The sequence below is a fragment of the Scomber japonicus genome, chromosome 10 (genome assembly GCF_027409825.1).
Source record: "Scomber japonicus isolate fScoJap1 chromosome 10, fScoJap1.pri, whole genome shotgun sequence".
Taxonomy (NCBI): Eukaryota; Metazoa; Chordata; class Actinopteri; order Scombriformes; family Scombridae; genus Scomber; species Scomber japonicus.
In genome coordinates this window covers 28,467,260-28,486,418 of record NC_070587.1, presented here as the reverse complement: position 1 = coordinate 28,486,418, position 19,159 = coordinate 28,467,260, and the positions used below count along the sequence as shown (strand labels likewise).

Here is a 19,159-nt window from a genome sequence, read left to right as displayed (position 1 = left end):
GATTTTTCTCATTACTTTCCAAATGGGAAGAAATACAGCCAGCCTTACTTTTGTTCAAATGTGCAGTGAGACAAGTATTTGTGATGGTAATATGGAGCTAAATAGAACTAGTACTAATCTTACAGTATTTATGGACAGGTTTAGCCAATCAAACAAACAAAAACACAAATCTCTTTTTATGGAATGCTGGTTTCAAAATATTGTTGTGTTGGTTCATCAGTTATTTAATAGGGATGGTCTTCTCTTCACTTATGTAGGATTTCTGTCAAAAAAATAATACAAGTTCTTGGTGCAATATCCTCTGGTGTCTATGCTGTTTAAATCTTAACAGGGGTTAATGGCCCCTGTTATCTCCAACATACATCCCCACAGGCAAACCTTTCTAGTTACTCCGGTAACAACAGATCTATAAGAGCTCTGTCTACAACAATAAAATGCAGCAATATTCTTATACTTCTACAGCAATGTTAATGTAGCAGTAATAATAAAAACTTTGCATTTAATAGCAAATCACTGACAGGGACACCTGCTCTGTAGAATTGAGTACTTTTATTTTCCTCCCCTCAATTAATTTTGCTGATAACACGTATATACTTAATTAATTATTAATGAATTATATTAAATGCAGCACCGATGCTTATAGTCAAGTATTTTCAGTGTGGTATCACTATTTTTACTTAAGTTAGGATCTGAGTAGGGAGAACAGAGTTAGTTATCACATTCATTAGATCTCAGTTCATAGAGGGCACTGTTAAAAAGTGTTTTCTGAATTAGGGTGAGATGTTACTTCCAAGGTCATTGGAAGATGGTGATGGTCCATATCTTTTAAAGAAAGAATCAGTTTAAGGAGAGTAAGCCCACTTCATTCCTGACACATTCCAACTTTCATTATACATTAAAAGGGAATCTATTCTGGAAACAGTTTATGAGGAATTCAAAAGGAGTAAAAAGTGTGATTACTAACACTGTTCTCCCCTACTTCTTCCATCACTGACTATCAATGTGTGACAGGATTGGTTTGAAAGCACTCGTAGTTCTATTTCAGGTACCTTTTTCATGCTGTTGCATTTGTTGTCCACTAGGTGGCTATGTCCAATAAATAAAATGCATTTTATTTATTGGCTAATGTAATAGAAACAATAGCTCTTATATACAGTCTAAAACACCTTTATGGTTATTCTTCAACCTCCCTGTTCAGTTTCATTTTGTCTTCATTCACTAAGTGATTATGATTACTGCTGTTTTAATCAATCAACATTAAATTGAGGGATTGGGAGCCTGTTAGTGCAATGCAAAATGAAAAGAGTAAAAGATGCAAGTTATGAAAAGGTATTCTTGCTCACAGCTCTTTGCTTCATATTGAACAAATTGAGTGAAAGAACAATGATTACATACTGTCACTCAAATCACCACAACATAAAAACTGAAAATATTATAGCATGTTGACTGCCATAGCGTTAGGCTCTAAAATTAGCTTTACATTAGCACCAACCTGAAACAGCGTTTGGCAGATCAAAAGCCCACCCCCCGCGCCGCGTATGACAAAAAACATCATAGATAATATGTCGTCACTGTGAATAAACCCCATGAGATAAACTACAAAGAAAGATTCATAGATACTACCCTGCCAAACATTATTTGTTAAAATTTAAGAAAGATTTATGCGTGAACTGTTTGCCTGAAACTGTGACGCACCTGTTCTGTTACTGTCACTCCACTGCCACCCTCTGGAAAGAAGTAATACGTTATGTCACATTGAAGATTGATTCAGATTTTTCTTTGGACTGGAACAATGTACTTTTTGGTGTCCATGATGTCAAAAGTAAAATATGATGTCATAAATCTAATAATAATACTAGGGAAATATCATATATACAAAGCTAAATTTAGTCACTCAAAGCCCTGTTTTTTGGCATTTCAAAGAGAAACTGAACAATACATCCATAAGAAAGCTGTCAAAACATATAATGTGTGCTCTTTATTTACTGTATTTATTTGAATAACCCCCTGGCTTCTGTTCATTGCTTTGTAATGTACATTAATAACTGCTTTTGTACTTAATTATTATTGTCAATAAAATGTTATTGATGGAAAAAAAACTACAAATAAACGAGTTTAGCAGATCTACTGTTCCACCTCCAGCCAGTAGGTGGGGGTAACGTTGTCTTGCCAACAAAGAAGACGGAAACACGCTAAAAGAAGACTCCTGAATAATGAAATGCGTCGATTTCCCACACAGTAGCTAGTCACTTATCATTTACTATTAAATCATGCTTATTCTGAATATTTAAGAGGTTAATCAGAAGTCGCGTAGAAATAATACATGAATTTTAAAGCTTCAGCGTACGTTAGGGTACAGTAGAGTAAGGTTAATTCTTAACTTCGAGCTAGCTAGTTTGTGATGTGCCAGCTAGCTCTATTTACCGAGCCTAGCGTGTGAAGTTACCGTAATAATAAAAAGCCAACGATTCATATAGATTTAAAAAATACATATTAAGGTAAGTGTCGTAATTGATAAAATGTTGTTGTGGTCATACAACTAGCGTAGATGAAGAAACGTTATATTTTACAGTGCATTAAAAATTCCACAGCCCCACCAATCATTATTAAATGTTCTTTTCTTACAAGTAAGACAAAAGAGGAAACAAGCAGTGTTTAAAACACTACGGCTACGGTAAAGCACGAATGCACCTTTGTGTGGCATGTCGAAGTGTGTTCAGTGCGACGTCTTATTTGTGTCGTTGGTAAACAAAGTTAGACAAATGACAGAAAGTTATATTTTGTCAGACATGTTTTAAGCTGTGATTTTTGTTTTTAAACATTTACAAAAACGTTAAGGATGAGGACTAACTGGTTGTCTTGGTAAATGAACGCCAGAGGCCTGTACTACGAAGCTGGATTTTCTCTTATCGAGGTAACTTCAGGGTTAACCCTGGGTTTTCCGTCCTACGACGCTGGTTCACTTCTTACCGGGGTAAATCACCATGGTAACTTATGCTGAACGGCTAACCTGCTCCAGAGCAGGTTATGTTCTGGATAAGAGATCAATGATTATAAAAGCACCACCTCCTGACCAATCAGTTATCTTAGAAAATGGCCTGCCCATTCTTATAGAAGATCCTGTCAACATTAGTGCGCGGATCATGAGAGGAACGCTTAGGAGAGCAAGAGTTTTTAGGGAGATGCAATCCTTTAGATGTCCCCGATGACATCCTATACGAAAAGTACAGATTTTCAAGCGACATTAAGTTAGTTTAATATTCAAACCAACTGTATAACATACAGACTATGCACTCATGTGCAACAAGGCTTATTTTTCAAATATATCTTTTTGTCAATGTTTTACATATACAATAAATAACCTTACCACCACTCCAGTTTCAGAACTTGTGTCAGGAAACCTGACAAAAAGTCTCAATAAGAACATCTTGAGAGTAATCGATGCAAAAGTGCAGAAAAGCAGAATTTTATTCATATTTTTTAATTGTAAAAATTGACAAATATATATTTAAAAAAGAATCATTGTGGCACATGAGGGATATTAGTCTGTATGTTATACAGTTGGTTTGACATCATTCACTCAAATAGTTGAAGCGCATACTAGGTTTGTATTCTGAATGTCAAATGAATGTTGAATATTAAACTAACTTAATGTCTGCAATTTTCTGCCAGCATTCCTTCCTGGCTTTTGCTGCAGCAACAGAGTTGCTTTTGGCCTGGATGATGTGTTTGAATTCTTCATATTGTTGAAGAATAATTGTCTGCTCCTCCATGGTAAAGTAGTCTGCTCTGCAGGGTTTCTCCATGTTTGTGATTGGTCAGACGCTGCAAACACCACCCCTTTACCCTTTATCTGGGTAAGTCAACCCAGGTAACGGAGAGATATCCCGGGTATGTTAATCCAGCTTCGTAGTACCGGCTCTCTATTTATGGGGACCGCACCGCTGCTTTTCAGCATTGGTAACCATCCTAAGGGCCAGAAATCCCAATGCAATGTATATCATCTCAAGGCTAAATGCTATAAAGTACGAAATTGAAATGTATAATATGTGTCACAATATGCAGTTGTTCTTTTGTGTCATTGTTTGGCTGGGTTTTGATCAATGTTGTTGTTGTTGTTGTTGTTGCACAGCATGGCTCTCAAGTCAGGAGAGGAGCGCTTGAAAGAGATGGAGGCTGAGATGGCTCTGTGAGTACAACTGATTTAAAAGCTTGTTTAACCCAAACCTGAAGAGAAAGTTCCTACCTAGCTGTGCACATAGTTTGCCATTAAGAAACAGTCTCTATGAAAACTATGGGTGTATTACATAATACCAACCAACTGTTTTTCTTTAGAAAAGTTCAACACTAAGTTAATTGGCATCAATTTTGATAATAGAGTTTAGGGTGTTTCAGTGTACCACTGCAACATTTTCTGCAGTTGGTCTGAGTTCAGACTGGGTGTATTCACTGCTGACCCTATACAGCCCTCTTTTGTTCTTGTTTGTCTCTTAACTTCTGGTTGCTGTTGCTGGCTCAGTCCTGATTGGTTCACACAGTCTGCATTATACAGTATTGATTAAATTTAGGAACAACTTGGCAGAGATCATGTTACATGGCACCACTACATCCACCACAGATATCAGATTTTAAAAAGAGCATATGTGACGTAATGTTAGATGCAGAACTTACTAGCTTTCAGCCTGCACAGTGCAGCGGTTAGCACTGTTTCCTCACAGCAATAGGGTTCTGGGTTTGAAGTGGAGTTTGCATGTTCTCTCAGCACTGTGAAAGAAGCAACAGAATGAATTTAGAGGTATACGGGGCATTCTATGTGCTCAGATAAATGCATCAAAATGTATAGAGGTAGCAGATAACGTTATCACATATTACTGTGATACTGATTAAAATAGCTGGATTGGGTATTGGTGACCATTGACCAATCCTTTTGTCAGACGCCATTATTTTGATAAATAACTTATTTTTTTTACATTTTGTTTTACAATGTTAGTGAAGGAATGTTTAAGTCAAGCCTGACTGTGCCTTACACATAAAACAGTTATTCCAGTCTCTCTCTCTATCTTCTACAATCCAAAGCCCATTAATATTGGGAATGAAAAAGTTGGATGAGTGCATCCATAAAAACTCATTGGAGCACTGAACAAGCAGCCAAAGCAACCAAAGAGTTTTTTAGAGGTGGACTATTCTTGATAAGTCTCATCAGTCACCTGATCTCAATCCCATTGAGCTTCATTCCACTTGCTGAAGATCAGATTAAAAGCAGAGAAACCCCACAAAAGCTAGAGCTGAATGTGTCTGCAGAAAAACAAAGTAGCATGCGAATGAATGCATTATGGAGCATGCACCATGTTCTTCATGTGACAGCTCTTTATATTGTTATCATATTTTCCTTCGTCAGTTATGGCCGGTCAGGTGGGAATCCCTCCTGATGATGTGTTTCTCCGGGGGAATCCCGAACCCCAGCCTAAAATAATGTTCATTTATCTGAGGCACTAATTTCAACTTTTCCTTGATACATGACTGCTGGTTAGTGTTAAACTACTAAGGATTTTTTTTATTATTCTGTATTGCGCTCATGCCTTGATGATGTCATCCAGTCTAAAAATATGAGAAATGAAGTGTAATCCCCCCAGCCCCCCAGAAAAGAACAACATAAACCACACCAAACCAAAACACATTCCTAAGTCTGGAGTAAACACAAAGATAAAAGACAAAAATCAAAGTCTAGCCTCTTACTTGTATCTGAAATAAGTCAGTAGGTAATGTGAGATGTGTCTTACTTCACCATCACAGAAGTATTGTTCAGATTTTCAGTCCTTTTTTGTTTTCTCTTTGTTTTATTTGTTTTATGCATATTTGAAACAGTTTTCTCCAGGGTGGCTAAAAAAAGCACAGAGGAGAATCAACTGGTAAAGGAAACTGTGCATGTTCCCACCCCAAGTATAAATGTACATCTGACTCTACACCTTTTGCTCTTGTTGTAGTTTTGAGCAGGAGGTTCTTGGTGGTCCAGTAGCGGTATCAGGAAGCCCTCCTCTCATGGAAGCAGTACCTGTGGCTCTGGCTGTCCCTGCTATCCCAACGCTTCCAGTGGTGCGACCAATTATAGGCACCAACACCTACAGACAGGTTTGTACCATTGTAGTATATTTAATATACGCTGCCCTCTGTAGAGTCATGATTGCAATAAAACAAATGTGTTGTTTGTCTTAATGGCTTAGAATCTATTTATTAGTACAAATACAACAAATACAAAATGTAGCCACTGACAGAGGAAGGGAGGTGTTTTTCCACTCTTTATGTCCATTATCCACTCATCCTCTATTTCTCTTGCTCTTTGTGTCATCTCTTTTTTTTCATGTTGCTTCTTTTCTTCTCTTTTAGGTCCAGCAAACATTGGAAGCCAGGGCTGCTAGTTTTGTTGGTCCTCCACCTCCAGCCTTTGTAGGACCAGGTGAACATAAACTCTCATATGCATACTGACATAATATGCTGTCCTATGTAATAAATACTCTGTTATCATTTAAAGTTAGGTGTCTAATGATACTGTCAAACTATGAGGTGGTGGTATTATTATTATAGTAACCATAGTAACCATGTTCTTCTTCTCATGGGCATCTTTAGTCTGATTGTTGGCTTATGTGATTGGCAGCACAGCATGATGTCAGGTCTTTTGCTGGATGATTGCTTTGGTTTATTGCTGAGTCAGATGTGTTTTCCATTTCTGCAGTATAAACACATTTGCCCATGCAAATATACAAATGGATATTGGAATGGAAATTGAATCTAATATTTTTCATGTATGTTATTTTGATGGACAATATATTAGAAACACTTTTGCCTATGTTCTCATCAGCTGTTTGTGTGTGTGATGTGTGTTTTTGGTGGCATACAATTCCTACTTTTGCAGTATGAATAGGAAGCCCACCAGACAGTAACATTATATCTTTTAGATATCTCACAGGTCACCACGGCAAAACAGCTGATTATTAATTATCTTAAAGATATTCAGCATGTGGTGCAACCTGTGCTAATGATACACCAGCAGTAGTTGTGGGAGAAATGCAAAAAATACATCACTTTGATTTACTTATGGTTAACAGGTTAACATGACAATTTGTGTTAATCTGTAAATGTGAAATGTTCCTTTATAATATAATAATGGAACAGCAGTGTATTCCCAACTTAACCAGGCCATAGTATTTTGAGACAGATGCCACATCTGGCGAGAAGTGAGTTGTGAACATTTTTGACAAATGTTTTACTGTGATCTTAATGCGCACACCAGGGATTAAAGTTTTCCGGCCCCGTGCCGGAATTCCGCCGTGCGGCGCTTGACTGCGGGCGCGTCAAAACAAAATAAATAAAATAATATATTTTTTAAATGTGAAAGAGAGTATAATCGTTCGTCTGCCAATGATATGAGAGAAGCACAACTCTCCCGCTCTGAAACTAACATTATTATCCAATCAGAGGTGAAATAAGGTGGGTCTTGAGGAAACGTGCCTCCACCAAGTTACGTATGAAGCCTAATCGCCAGAGTAGAGAGAGGGACGTTGCATGGAGTGGAAAGATGGCTCAGTTCATGACTCCAGGGGAAAATGCCCTGATAATCGACCAAGGGTTGAAAAATAAATGGCGTTGGGCATGGCTAGATGAGCTAGGGAAGCACGGCTAGATGAGCTAGGGAAGCACGGCTAGATGAGCTAGGGAAGGACGGCAAGCCGTTTAGTAGTTGGTGCAAAAAGATGAGAGAGCCAGGTGCCTGTTTCTGCACGCTGTGCTCCAGAAAGATTAAACGCATCCAGTGGCAACATTTTTTTTAAAGAAAGTTCAAAGTTGTTGAAATGGTGAAACCGTTTTAAATCTATCTGATTTAACTACCGTAAATTCCGGACTATAAGCTGTACAATGACAGAACGAGGTAGATTACTCCAGTAAAAGTAAGACTTAGTTTAATGACTCAGAAGTCGTCAAATGACTTACTTTAATGAATTTCGTTAGTTTATATAATGCAGATTAGTAAAATATGACTTTTATGAGGGTCACAGTCACAGACAATAAACTTACCATTTGATAATTGTGGTAGCAGCGGTGCAGCAGATGTAATGAAGTCCACGCAGCACGCTGGATGTAAACTAATATTAAGCCTATATCCTATTCATTATAATGTCCATGGGCATAGATTGAGTTCTTTTGTCTTAATAATGACAACATAATACACAATAAATGGTCGGATTGGGAACCCATATGCATAATGTCTCCACGTTGCATTTAGTGTTGCTTGAAATGACCAGGGCTCAGCTAATGTTGCCTTTTAAAACATCGTAGATTTCCCGGGATTCCCGGGAAAACTGCCTCCCTCAAGCAGGGTACACTTGCACTCACACTAGCCAAATAATCCGGACTGTAGGGGGCAAACGTGCTTGGGCATGGTATGATTGCCTAGTGCGCGCTAAATGTCTGTAGTCAGAGGGGGGGGGGGGGGGCCAACCCTCGCTAATATCTCATGTTACAACGTGGGACACCTGCGGCTTAAAATCCGGTGCGGCTTGTACAAGTACAAAATTGATTTTCTTTCTAAAATTAGAGCATGCAGCTTTTAATCAGGTGCGCTCTGTAGTCCGGAATTTACGGAAATTGTACCTGATTTGTTACTACTTCATGTAGAAGTTGATATTTTTTATGTTATTTATAGACTTGATTTTCGAACGTAGTAATTTCTTAGTATTTAATTTGCCACTATTTATTTTAAAGAAAGTTCAAATATGTTGAAACTGTTGAATTAAAACTCTTTAAAAAGAGAATCATTGTCCTTTTTTGAATACCTTAAATTAAATGGTTGCAAATAAATCTTATTCTTCAAATGCCTGCCTTCCAATTTCACATATCCTTATAACATGTCACCTTGTGATTGTAGGCCATTTTGTAACCTGTCAAAGACAAAGATTAGCAGCGAAACTTGATATCAAAAGAAATCCTAAATGCTACATGTAGCATATTGTAGTGTGTTGGACTACTATTGCCACCTATTGGCCTTTCTTGGTGTTGCAGTTTAGTCAAACCTTAGTCTGCAATCATTTTGACCTTGCGAATGTGTACACGCCACAGATTACCACCAACATCAAAAACTAGGCCTGTGTCGTGTGCAAACACTCCAAAAAGTAAACCGGTTTCCAATCGATCAACCAACGTAGTGGCGTGTAGAGTCAAGTGCACAAGTCTAAAAAAGTTCAGGCTCGGGATTTTTTTTTGCTTTAATCCCTGGCACACACGCACACACGCACCCACACACCCACACACCCCTTCTTTACCCTTAAGATATTTCATTTACACTTACTGTGTGACTATGTTTTTCCCCAGTCCCTCCATTACGTCCTCCTCCTCCTCCCATGATGAGACCAGCATTCGTCCCCCATATCCTTCAGAGACCCGGTAAGGTTAACACTAGACAGAAGTGTAGTAATAATAATAGTAGTTTATTTAGTTATAGTTATATAAGCTAATTGTGTAGCTATGCAAGCTACAAAGTTAGATATGTAAGAATCTATGTCACTGTAATGAAAGATTAGAGCAGTTAAGAGAAGAGACAGTGTTAGCTTGTGTGATGCTCAGTAGAAACAGCTGTGCTAGAGCTGAGAAGCCAGTATACAGCTTGTTCATGCACAATGCACATTTTAATGTCAACAATACTGAATGGATTTTCAGTTACTGATAATCAGCAATACTTAGAGTAGTCCCAGCCTTATATGGAACTAATACTTTCATGAAAATTGACTTTTTGTGTTTATGACATGACTGAATGTGTAAGATGAAAAGATCTGCTCTCCCTGCTTGAATCTCTGCCTTCATTCACAAAATACAGTACATGCATTGTATATGTCTGAATACCCTTACTCTATTTACACTGTGTTGATCCAAGGCGGTGGTCCAAGGCTACAGATAATGCGTGGTCCTCCAATAGCACCTCCTCTGCCACGGCCTCCTCCACCTCCTCCCATGATGCTCCCTCCTTCACTGCATGGCCAACCACCTCAGGGTGCTTCTCAGCCTATCCAGCACATGACTGCTGTACCTCAGGTCAGAGTCAAGGAAGCACACCATGTTGGCACAACATTCACCCAGAGGTGGTGAGCCACTGTACTGATTTTTCACCATGTCAGACTGTGTAAACAATATTGGTTTGTGTCATGATGATGATGTCAGCAATGACTGTTTCTATAAACAGAAATGATATTTGGGTAAACCTAATAACTCTTTGGTGCCAACACCATGACTACTTATTTTCCATACTAGTTATCTTATGACCTAGCTTGTTCAGTACTTGTCTCTGTGGGTTTGTGTGTCTCACTCAGGTCAGTGATATGGTCTCAATGGTGTCAGCCCCACCCACAAGACAAGGACCCCCGCCTCCTGTGAAACCGACACCATCAATCATCCAGGCAGCACCAACAGTGTACTCTGCTCCGCCTGCCCCTGCTGGACATAAAAGAAATGATGTCAGAGCTCAGAGACAAGCACGAATGGTATTTGCATTCTCATTGAAATCATACAGAATACATGACCGATAGTATTCCGGCACTGTGGTGGATCTCCAGCGTAAAAAGTGTTTTCATAGCACGAGTCAGACCCTAGTCATAAAGCAGCTGTCCTGCCATTCAACATTCACTTTTCTGAAGTAAACTATAATTGTTAGTTTTCTATTTTTAGATATTTGTAGATTTCTTGTCATTTACTTAACTTTTAGTTGTTTTGAAGGAACAACGTTAGGATTACAGTATTATCTACAGTTCACTGTAACTGTTTCAAAACTGTATTTAAATAAATAAGTGGTGCATATTTTGCACTTATGTTTAAAAAGGGTAATCAGTGTCCTTGTTCATGCCCTTAAGTCAGTGGTTAGGCTACTAATCAAATCTTTTTCTACTTTATAGTACTATTGCCACCTGCTTTTTATTTAATTTTGTATTAGTTCATTTGTCAGGGACATTGCATATTAATAAACATATCTGTAAACATGTTGTCCTTGGCCAGGTGTGAGTTGGCAGCCTATAATCAAGAAACACCTTTATTTGTATTGCTGTGGTATAATCTGTAGTCAGAGTATGCTAAGAGCAATGTAACAATATGGCACATAAGTTCTATGTGTTATGTGTTAAAAGGGTGCTGCATACATAGCACCCCCCACCCCTCCCCAACTCCTGGGGCACCAAAAAAAGTTCAGGCTCAGGATTTTATCCCACTATCAGCCCTGAAAATAATAATAAGTATTGTGTGCTGGCTGTGCTCCTGTCTGTCTGTTCTGGTAATTAAGACCTGAGTAGGAAAGTGCCAGGGCCCAATGGTCCATCACATGTTTACAGGGTTTCCAGTGTGTTCTCCTGCACATAGGATCTAATATTATACCCATTCCCACAGTGTCCTAACAATTCAGAGCCAGACACCTGATTATAGCTGCTGTTCCCTCCAACACATGCCAGGGCCTTTTCTTCCCTGCTTGCAACTTTAATAGAATATTTTGCCTGTTGATCTGTATGTTGTGTTGCTAGGACACATGTGTGTTTTAACACTAGTGACAGCATCACTGTATGAACAGACAGGACTGCTTTATGTTGTAGCATCTTTGTTAAAGTGATGTGCTTTAGAAGAGAACACTACAGGACTGTGGTGGTGGGGAATGTTAAGCCAGTGTGTGTTATGAATGTATAGCATGTATGCTTTAACATGGTGCTGTTGAAGCATTATGGTCTCAATGTGTTTGATGTGGATCTTTTCAGGAGGAGCTGGCAGCGCGGGTTGCAGAGCAGCAGGCAGCAGTGATGGCAGCAGGTCTACTGGACAAGAAGGAGAGTGAAGACAGCAGTGCTATCATTGGGCCCAGTATGCCTGAGCATGAGCCCCCCCACACTGAGGTACATTTAAAACACATTCAGACACACTTCTGCTTGAAAGTTTGTGAACCCTTTAGAATTTTCTGCACTTCTGCATGAACTGCCTGCTTCAGGTCATTCATAGCATTTGTGTAGAATTACAGTCAGGACTTTGACTTGGCCACTTCTAAAAAGGGTCGTTCTCTTGCTGCATGACCCACTTTCTGTGGAGGTTCAGGTCATAGACAGATACCTACTCTGTTGGTATAACTCTGAACTCATAGTTCCATCAATGATGGCAAGCAAAGCAGGCCCAAACCATGATAGGTCACCACCATGTTTTGCAGATGGGATGAAGTTCATATGTTTGGATGCAGTGTTTGCTGCAAAACAAAAACAAAAATGCTTCTCATTCAAGCCAACAAGTTTTATTTTGATCACATCCACCCACTGAACATTTTTCCAGTCGCCCTTTGGCTTATCTATGTGCTCTTGAACAAACCATACATGACAGCAGTGTTGTTTTTGGAGAGAAGTGGCTTTTTTCCTTGCAACTCTGCAGTGCACACCATTGATGTTAAATGTTCTCCTGATGGTGGAAATGATTGCAAGCAAGGCCTTTAGTTTACTAGATGTTACCATGGAGTCCCTTGTTGCCTCCCAGACTATCACACGACTGGTCTTGGTGTGATCTTTGTTATTGGACCACTCCAGCATAGGGAAACAATGGTGTGAGAGTCCACTGTTGGAGTCCAAACTCTTAAGAATTGTTTTTGTAACCCTTTCCAGCCTGGTGAGCATTAACAAGTCTTCCTCTTAGGTCCTCAGAGATCTCCTATTTGTGCATAAATATGACCTAAAATGTGATCAGATTTCCATTCAAGTCTTAAAACTAAAAACAAGTCAGGTGTTTGAATCAGTGGGATGACACTCGAGTCTAAGTCTCAGAGTCATCCCACTGATTCAAACACCTGACTAGTTTTTGTCTCATTTGATGGATGGAAATCTGATCACATTTTAGGTCATATTTATGCACAAATAGGAAATTCACAAACTTTTAATCAGCACTGTATGGTGACGCACTGCTACAATACCTAGCAAATGTTCTGTTGTAGTTATATATTGTGTTGAATTGCCAGTTGTTGCTGAATTAGAAACTTGACGCACTGTAACCAAATGAGCAAGTTTCAATGCACTGAAAATCCATTTAATGATTTTTCTATGAACAATGTCTTTTTCTTTTCAGCACACTAATATTATTATTATTATTACTTTTTACCTTCAAGTAATAATTATGTGTGTGCGTGTGTGTGCGTGTGCGTGTGCGTGTGCGTGCGCGTGTGTGTGTGTGTGTGTGTGTGCGCGCGTGCGTGCGTGCGTGCCAGACTGTGGAAAGTGCTACAGAGGACAAAAAGAAAGCCAAGGTGGAGAAAGTAAAGAAGTGTATCCGTACTGCAGCAGGGACCAGCTGGGAAGATGCCAGTCTGTTGGAGTGGGAATCAGGTACAAACTGCTTGTAGAAGAGAGAATGTTAAATGTATTTGTGCAGTATTCCCTCAAAAGCTTCATCTCCAGCCCTTTGTGTGGTCAGTAGGGCGAGCTGCTTGCTGGGGAATTATGTCAGTGTCACATAATAATGATGAGATTGTCTGCTACATGGCAAGTCCTATGCTAAGTAAAGCATGTCTTTCTGTCTGTCAGATGTCTGACATGTTGACATTTTTCCATCCTTAATGGCTTTTTAAGCTCACATCCACCTGGCTATATCGTCAGCTACTATGAGGTTGAATGCAGCTAACTTCTTGATTGATGTGATTGATGTTTCATGTATATTAGCATTAAAGAAAATGAATTTGTGGTCATCTTTATACGTTGTTTCCTAAATGTGAAAAGGTGTCAGATCTATTATGTGCTGGCGGAGTACATTACTTAGAAAATATTTAATTATAAATCATATGCATCTGTTAAACCATACATGATTATTTATTTTTTGTTTTTATTTTTAAATACCACACCCTCATCAGGCTTAAATTCATGCATGCAAAATGAATTAATGGGTGCTAGCTAAAGGTAATGTCCGCTATGTGGAAGTGTAAATGTAATGCTGGTATCTGATATCTTGTATACTGGTATTACTGACACAACCTTTAACATCCTGCTTGGATGTTGCTCTAGTTGTAGCAGTGATTAGACAAACCCCTGGCTGTAGCAGGTGATCCAGTCTTACTATGATGTACTAGTTTAGGAAGCTTAGGACCTGGGATAGGTTGCAGGTTGTGCAGGGATCATCCCCAGACTGTTCTGGGAGGACTGTAAAGGCTACAGCGCTGGAGCTGATGAACTGGTGTTGGTTGATATGTTGGTGCTGGAGAAAAGTGATATGTTGGCTGGATTGGTGTACTATAATTAGGGTGATAAATTGGTTAACTTACTATCATTGGAGTGGACTGATGTCCTAGATATGGTGCTTCACTTTGGGATCAACTTACTGAGATCCTGGCTGAAGTAATGTAATATTTACTGGGTAAGTTGGATTAATGCTGTCACTTTTTACAAAAATCAAGTTCTAATGAATTGCAACCCAAATACTCTGATGCAAAGAATGCTTGCATTCAATACTACTTAATGTGTAATAGCATAAACAAAGTTAGGTGTCCTAAATGAATTGCTTATTGCATCTTATTGACTACAAACACAAGTCTGGATCAGACACATGCTATGTAACAGCAACGTCCATGGTTTGATCCTGTCTCCTTCTAGTCTCTCTCTTCCCCTTGTTTCCTGTCCACTGTCTTGCAGGAGTCTTCACATAGACTTACATCTCATGGATGACGTCCTCTTTAAAGTGAGACTTTAAAGTGTTTTCATTTTTGGTGATTTGTTGATTTTTTTGTAGCTCAATATAAAGGATGTAAAAGAGTAGATGTTTAAAATAGAAAAGGATGAGAAATGGTGGAAGAACTACCATGTTTGACAGCATTGAGTTTCCTGACTATGGAGAGATGGAGAGTTTTGCAGAATTCTATCTTTTGCTTTAGTTGATCAATTATTTTCTGCCAGTTAACTGTGGAAGGTCTTCTGCTTTTTTGCCTGTGGAAAATAGTTTATGAATATTTGTAGAAATGGGCATGAACTCACTCTTTTCACAGTTAATTACAAATTGTGAGAATGAGCTGAAACTATTAATCCACCCTGCCTGCCTGTCTTCCAGCAAGAAGCCATCTGATGGAGACCTTCCAAAATGTGCTCCAATTAGTGTTAGTCTGGATAGGACCTTATCAGTGACTCTCACCTGAACTTCCTACACACTGGCAGGTTTAGTGTGTGTGTAGAACCCAGAGCAGTGCAGCACCCAGCACCCTAACCCTAACCCTAACCCTAACCCACAGTCTACAGTGTACATGCTAGAGTTCATCTTCTCAAGAGGCAGCTGTCATAATTAGCTGTAATTAGCAGTGAACTCCAGCAGTAACAAATAAGACCAGCTGATGAACACAATGCAGCATTAAACAACTTAAACCAACTGAACAAACTCACTGCTCAGACTGTCTCACCACAACAACCCTGCAGTCACTGTGTGTTGGATAGTGATGTCTGTCTCAGAGCTAACATGATGTTAAGAGCAGAGCAGAGCACTCCACCTCCTGCTCCACTCCTCTGTGGTGCCTCTGCTGAATGCTTCTGAACAGTAAGGCAGATAGGTCAAGCTCATACTGTGCTTTAAGAATGCCCTCTACTGGATCACAAGGTGAACTACTGCAAATACTTTGATGTGTTTATAAAGAGTGAATTCAAACAGCTCTTTACAGTAAGAATGTTGAATATGGATGATAACTTGAGGGTGCAGTTTGGGTGTACATTGAAGGGTCCAGGTGGTGAGAACAAGGAGGTTATTAAAAGCAGTATGAGGTTGGTAGGCTGAGCTGCTTTTCCTTCAGTCTGTGCTCCAACTCATCTCAACCCATTTCTTTTGGGTTTAGGTCAGGTGATTATGGAGGAACATCACTGCATCGCTCCTTTACATAGCCTGGAGGTGCGTTTTGGTTGGTTGCCCTGTTGAAAAACAAATAATGGTCCCATGAAGCACAGAGGAGGTGGGATGAAGTATGACTGCAGTCTTCCTGGAATTCTGAACAAATGTCCCACATCATAGCTGCTCTATGCTTCATGGTGGGAACCACACATGTAGATACCATCTGTTCACCTTCTCTGCATCTCATCATGGCATGGAAGTTGGAACCAATAATGTCTCATTTTGACTAATAAGACCAAAGTGGTCTGATGTCTATTCCTTGTGTTTCTTGGCCCAAGCAATTATATTCATCTGATTGATCTCCAGCAGTAGTTTGACCATGAAGGCCTGATTCACACAGTTGAGATGCTCTGGGAAGCATTGATTGATATGCTGTTAAAAGGTGATTTCTGAGGCTGGTAACTCTACTGAAGTTCTCCTTTTCAGCAGGCGTAACTGTGGTGGTCTTCTCCTGGCGCTCCTCATCACAGATGGTTGCATTTGATGGGTTTTTATGACTACACTTGAAGAGACTTTTCAAGAGTTCTTCAGGTTTTCCAGGTTGACGGACCTTCATGTCTCATTTCTCTCTTACTTTGTTGAGTGGTTCTTGCTGTAATATATCATACTACAATAGTGGAATTGAGTTATTATTAGTGATATGAATCACTAATAACTACATTTGAGCAAAGGTAACATTAGTAGTTTTTAGAGTCTGTGCTGGGCCTGTAGTGAGCAGTGGTCTGCAGACTGTGTGTAGAGGTTTATGTGAGGGGACAGGAAAGGGGGACATGCAGTGCTTTATTGTGTTTTGCCTGCTGCAGAATGAAGGTAACATAGTCTGTATAATACTGTTTATGTATGTGTGTGTCTGTGTGTCTGTGTGTCTGTGTTGCAGACGATTTCCGTATATTCTGTGGTGATCTTGGTAATGAGGTGAATGATGACATACTGGCCAGAGCCTTCAGCAGATACCCATCTTTCCTCAAAGCCAAGGTTGGTTCAAAGTTTACATTTCTATTTGTTTTAATTTAAACAATTAATAACAATGTACACTTTAAAAATAATGGAATTAGTTTTTCTTCACTTGTTTCAAATGTGGCTCAACAACAAGAACAGACGAGATTCAAATGTTTAAACTTCACTAGACTAGAGGTGCAGTGTTGAGTGTAGGTCATCCATGTTTGAAAGCACTCATAGCTCCATGCACTTTGCAGTTAGATCAAATGGAGGAAAGGTCATGTTTATGTGTATATAGTGTGGTTGAAGCACAAGCCATTAGCGAGCGTTATTCTAGCCTTGTTTAGTCTTGATACCATGTGAACTAGCTGGTTGGAAAGTCATTTTGTTAACCTTGTGTCATGAAGTCAATAGATCTTTGAGAAAGAAAGAACATTTTTAAGCAAATGTAAGCAAATTGCAGTGTGTGTATTCTTTTCAGTTTCACTAGTGAACTACTCTCATTTCTGTTCACAACAGAAAGGTCAGTCATGTCATTTGGTCTAAAAACAATACAGTTAATACAGCTCTCATTGTTTTTTTTATTAGTTTTTTAGAGTATTTGGCTCTGCTGTTGAATCTTAACTATTCAAACTGTGTTTTTCTTCAGATAATAAGATCAAATCTTAGGTGAAATAAGTTTGGTTTTGACCAGACAAGGTTGACTGAACTGTTCAATAAAAAAGAACATGTCAACAGTTTTCATTGACTAAAACTATACTGCAATAGTTAGTTTTCTTTGACTAAGATCAGACTAAAATTACCAGACTAAAATGTGAACCAAAAGACAGGGTTGGTTAAATATGAAAAATAGCAGAAACATGAACTATCTATGGATGTCTTAAACATTAGAAAAAGGCTTCCCAACATGTTCAATGATGAGAGAGCCATGCATGTTATCTTATTGGCTAACTGTTGTGCATGGTGGACCAATGAAATCATCACATGAATTATTGTCATCAGGTGGTGAGAGACAAACGCACAGGAAAGACCAAGGGCTATGGCTTCGTTAGCTTCAAAGATCCTAATGACTATGTCAGAGCCATGAGAGAAATGAACGGTCAGTGTCTTTACACACACACACACACACACACACACACACACACACACAGAGCCTTTCCCACTGCTGCTTTTTTCTACATTTACACTGGTTGTGTTGAAGTGCTGAAGTCATTGTGATGGTGGCATTTGTTACATTATATAATAAGAAGGTAATTGATTAATTGATGTAGGAATCATATTGGTGATATCCAACTTTAGCTAAGAGCCTTTCATTGTTTTAGCTTGTAGATCTCCATTCATTCTTTGTTGTGGTATTCATGTCTTTTACATTTGATGGAAAGAAAACTGTAGATAGTAGCACAATCCTGAGACACTGATTAATAACTGAGGATTGTGTTTCCCTCTCACTCTGTGCTTGTCCAGGGAAATATGTTGGCAGTCGTCCCATCAAACTGAGGAAGAGCATGTGGAAGGACCGTAACATGGATGTTGTTCGCAAGAAGCAGAAAGAGAAGAAGAAACTGGGTCTCAGATAGTGTGTGTGTGTATATGTGTGACTGACATGCGAGAGCATGACTTATTTTGTTCTGTCCAGTCAGCAGATGTACTGAGATGGATAGGTGTTAACTTTTTTTTCCTTTCTCAAATAAAACTAACACAATTTCAACATTTTAAAATGTGTTATGCAATACACTTTTTTCATATAGAGATAAATATTGTAGCTGGAACTGAACCACTGTTGTTTTTCTGTACTGCCTCACTCAGGTCAATGTTGAGCAGCTTTTTAGCTTGTGACCTCTAACTGGTTCTTTCTTAAATCTGGCAATTGAAAACTAACACACTTTTTGTAACTTTTATTCTTAAATCTGAAAGGTCACAAACTGATAAATCGTTGGTACTGCTGTTATGTTATCCAAAATCACTGATTTACCTCAGAGGGCTTTACTATCTATAGAACAGACTCCAGATTGCAATAATGACAATAGAAAAATCAATTGATGTCTATAAATGCAGATGACCTGCATACACATCTATCAGTTAGTACTAAAACCCTCTCTGGTGTTAACCAATACGAAAACACAACACAAACAGCTTGTATAATAAGGCTTTATTTGAAGTGCAAATCACATCAGATGTACCTGAAATATGTATAAAATATCAGATGCTATGAACCAGGTGATGTATGAATATAGGCTACCTTGGAACATGGCATTATGGTAAGAGCAGAGAAACTGGTTCCTGCACAATCTGGAGCAGCTTGGCTGGCACACACTGA

At 39.0% G+C, this 19,159-nt stretch overlaps 1 protein-coding gene across 1 annotated transcript; it reads left to right on the top strand.

Moving 5' to 3' along the window:
• The first annotated feature begins 2,186 nt into the window (after positions 1-2,186).
• rbm42 (RNA binding motif protein 42) lies at positions 2,187-19,003 on the top strand. Its single transcript, XM_053327830.1, has 12 exons — positions 2,187-2,498; positions 4,133-4,189; positions 5,985-6,129; positions 6,385-6,454; positions 9,364-9,435; positions 9,923-10,080; positions 10,356-10,526; positions 11,778-11,912; positions 13,256-13,373; positions 16,781-16,878; positions 17,845-17,941; positions 18,307-19,003. Exons 2-12 carry the CDS (start codon positions 4,134-4,136, stop codon positions 18,417-18,419), a joined length of 1,233 nt encoding a protein of 410 aa, XP_053183805.1. The 5' UTR covers positions 2,187-2,498; position 4,133; the 3' UTR covers positions 18,420-19,003.
• The last annotated feature ends 156 nt before the right edge of the window (positions 19,004-19,159 follow it).

Coding starts and splice junctions, on each gene's coding strand:
- rbm42 (XM_053327830.1), top strand. CDS start 4,134: ATGGCTCTCAAGTCAGGAGAGGAGCGCTTGAAAGAGATGGAGGCTGAG. Junction 6,130..6,384: donor GCACCAACACCTACAGACAG/GTTTGTACCATT, acceptor CTTCTCTTTTAG/GTCCAGCAAACATTGGAAGC. Junction 13,374..16,780: donor TCTGTTGGAGTGGGAATCAG/GTACAAACTGCT, acceptor TCTGTGTTGCAG/ACGATTTCCGTATATTCTGT.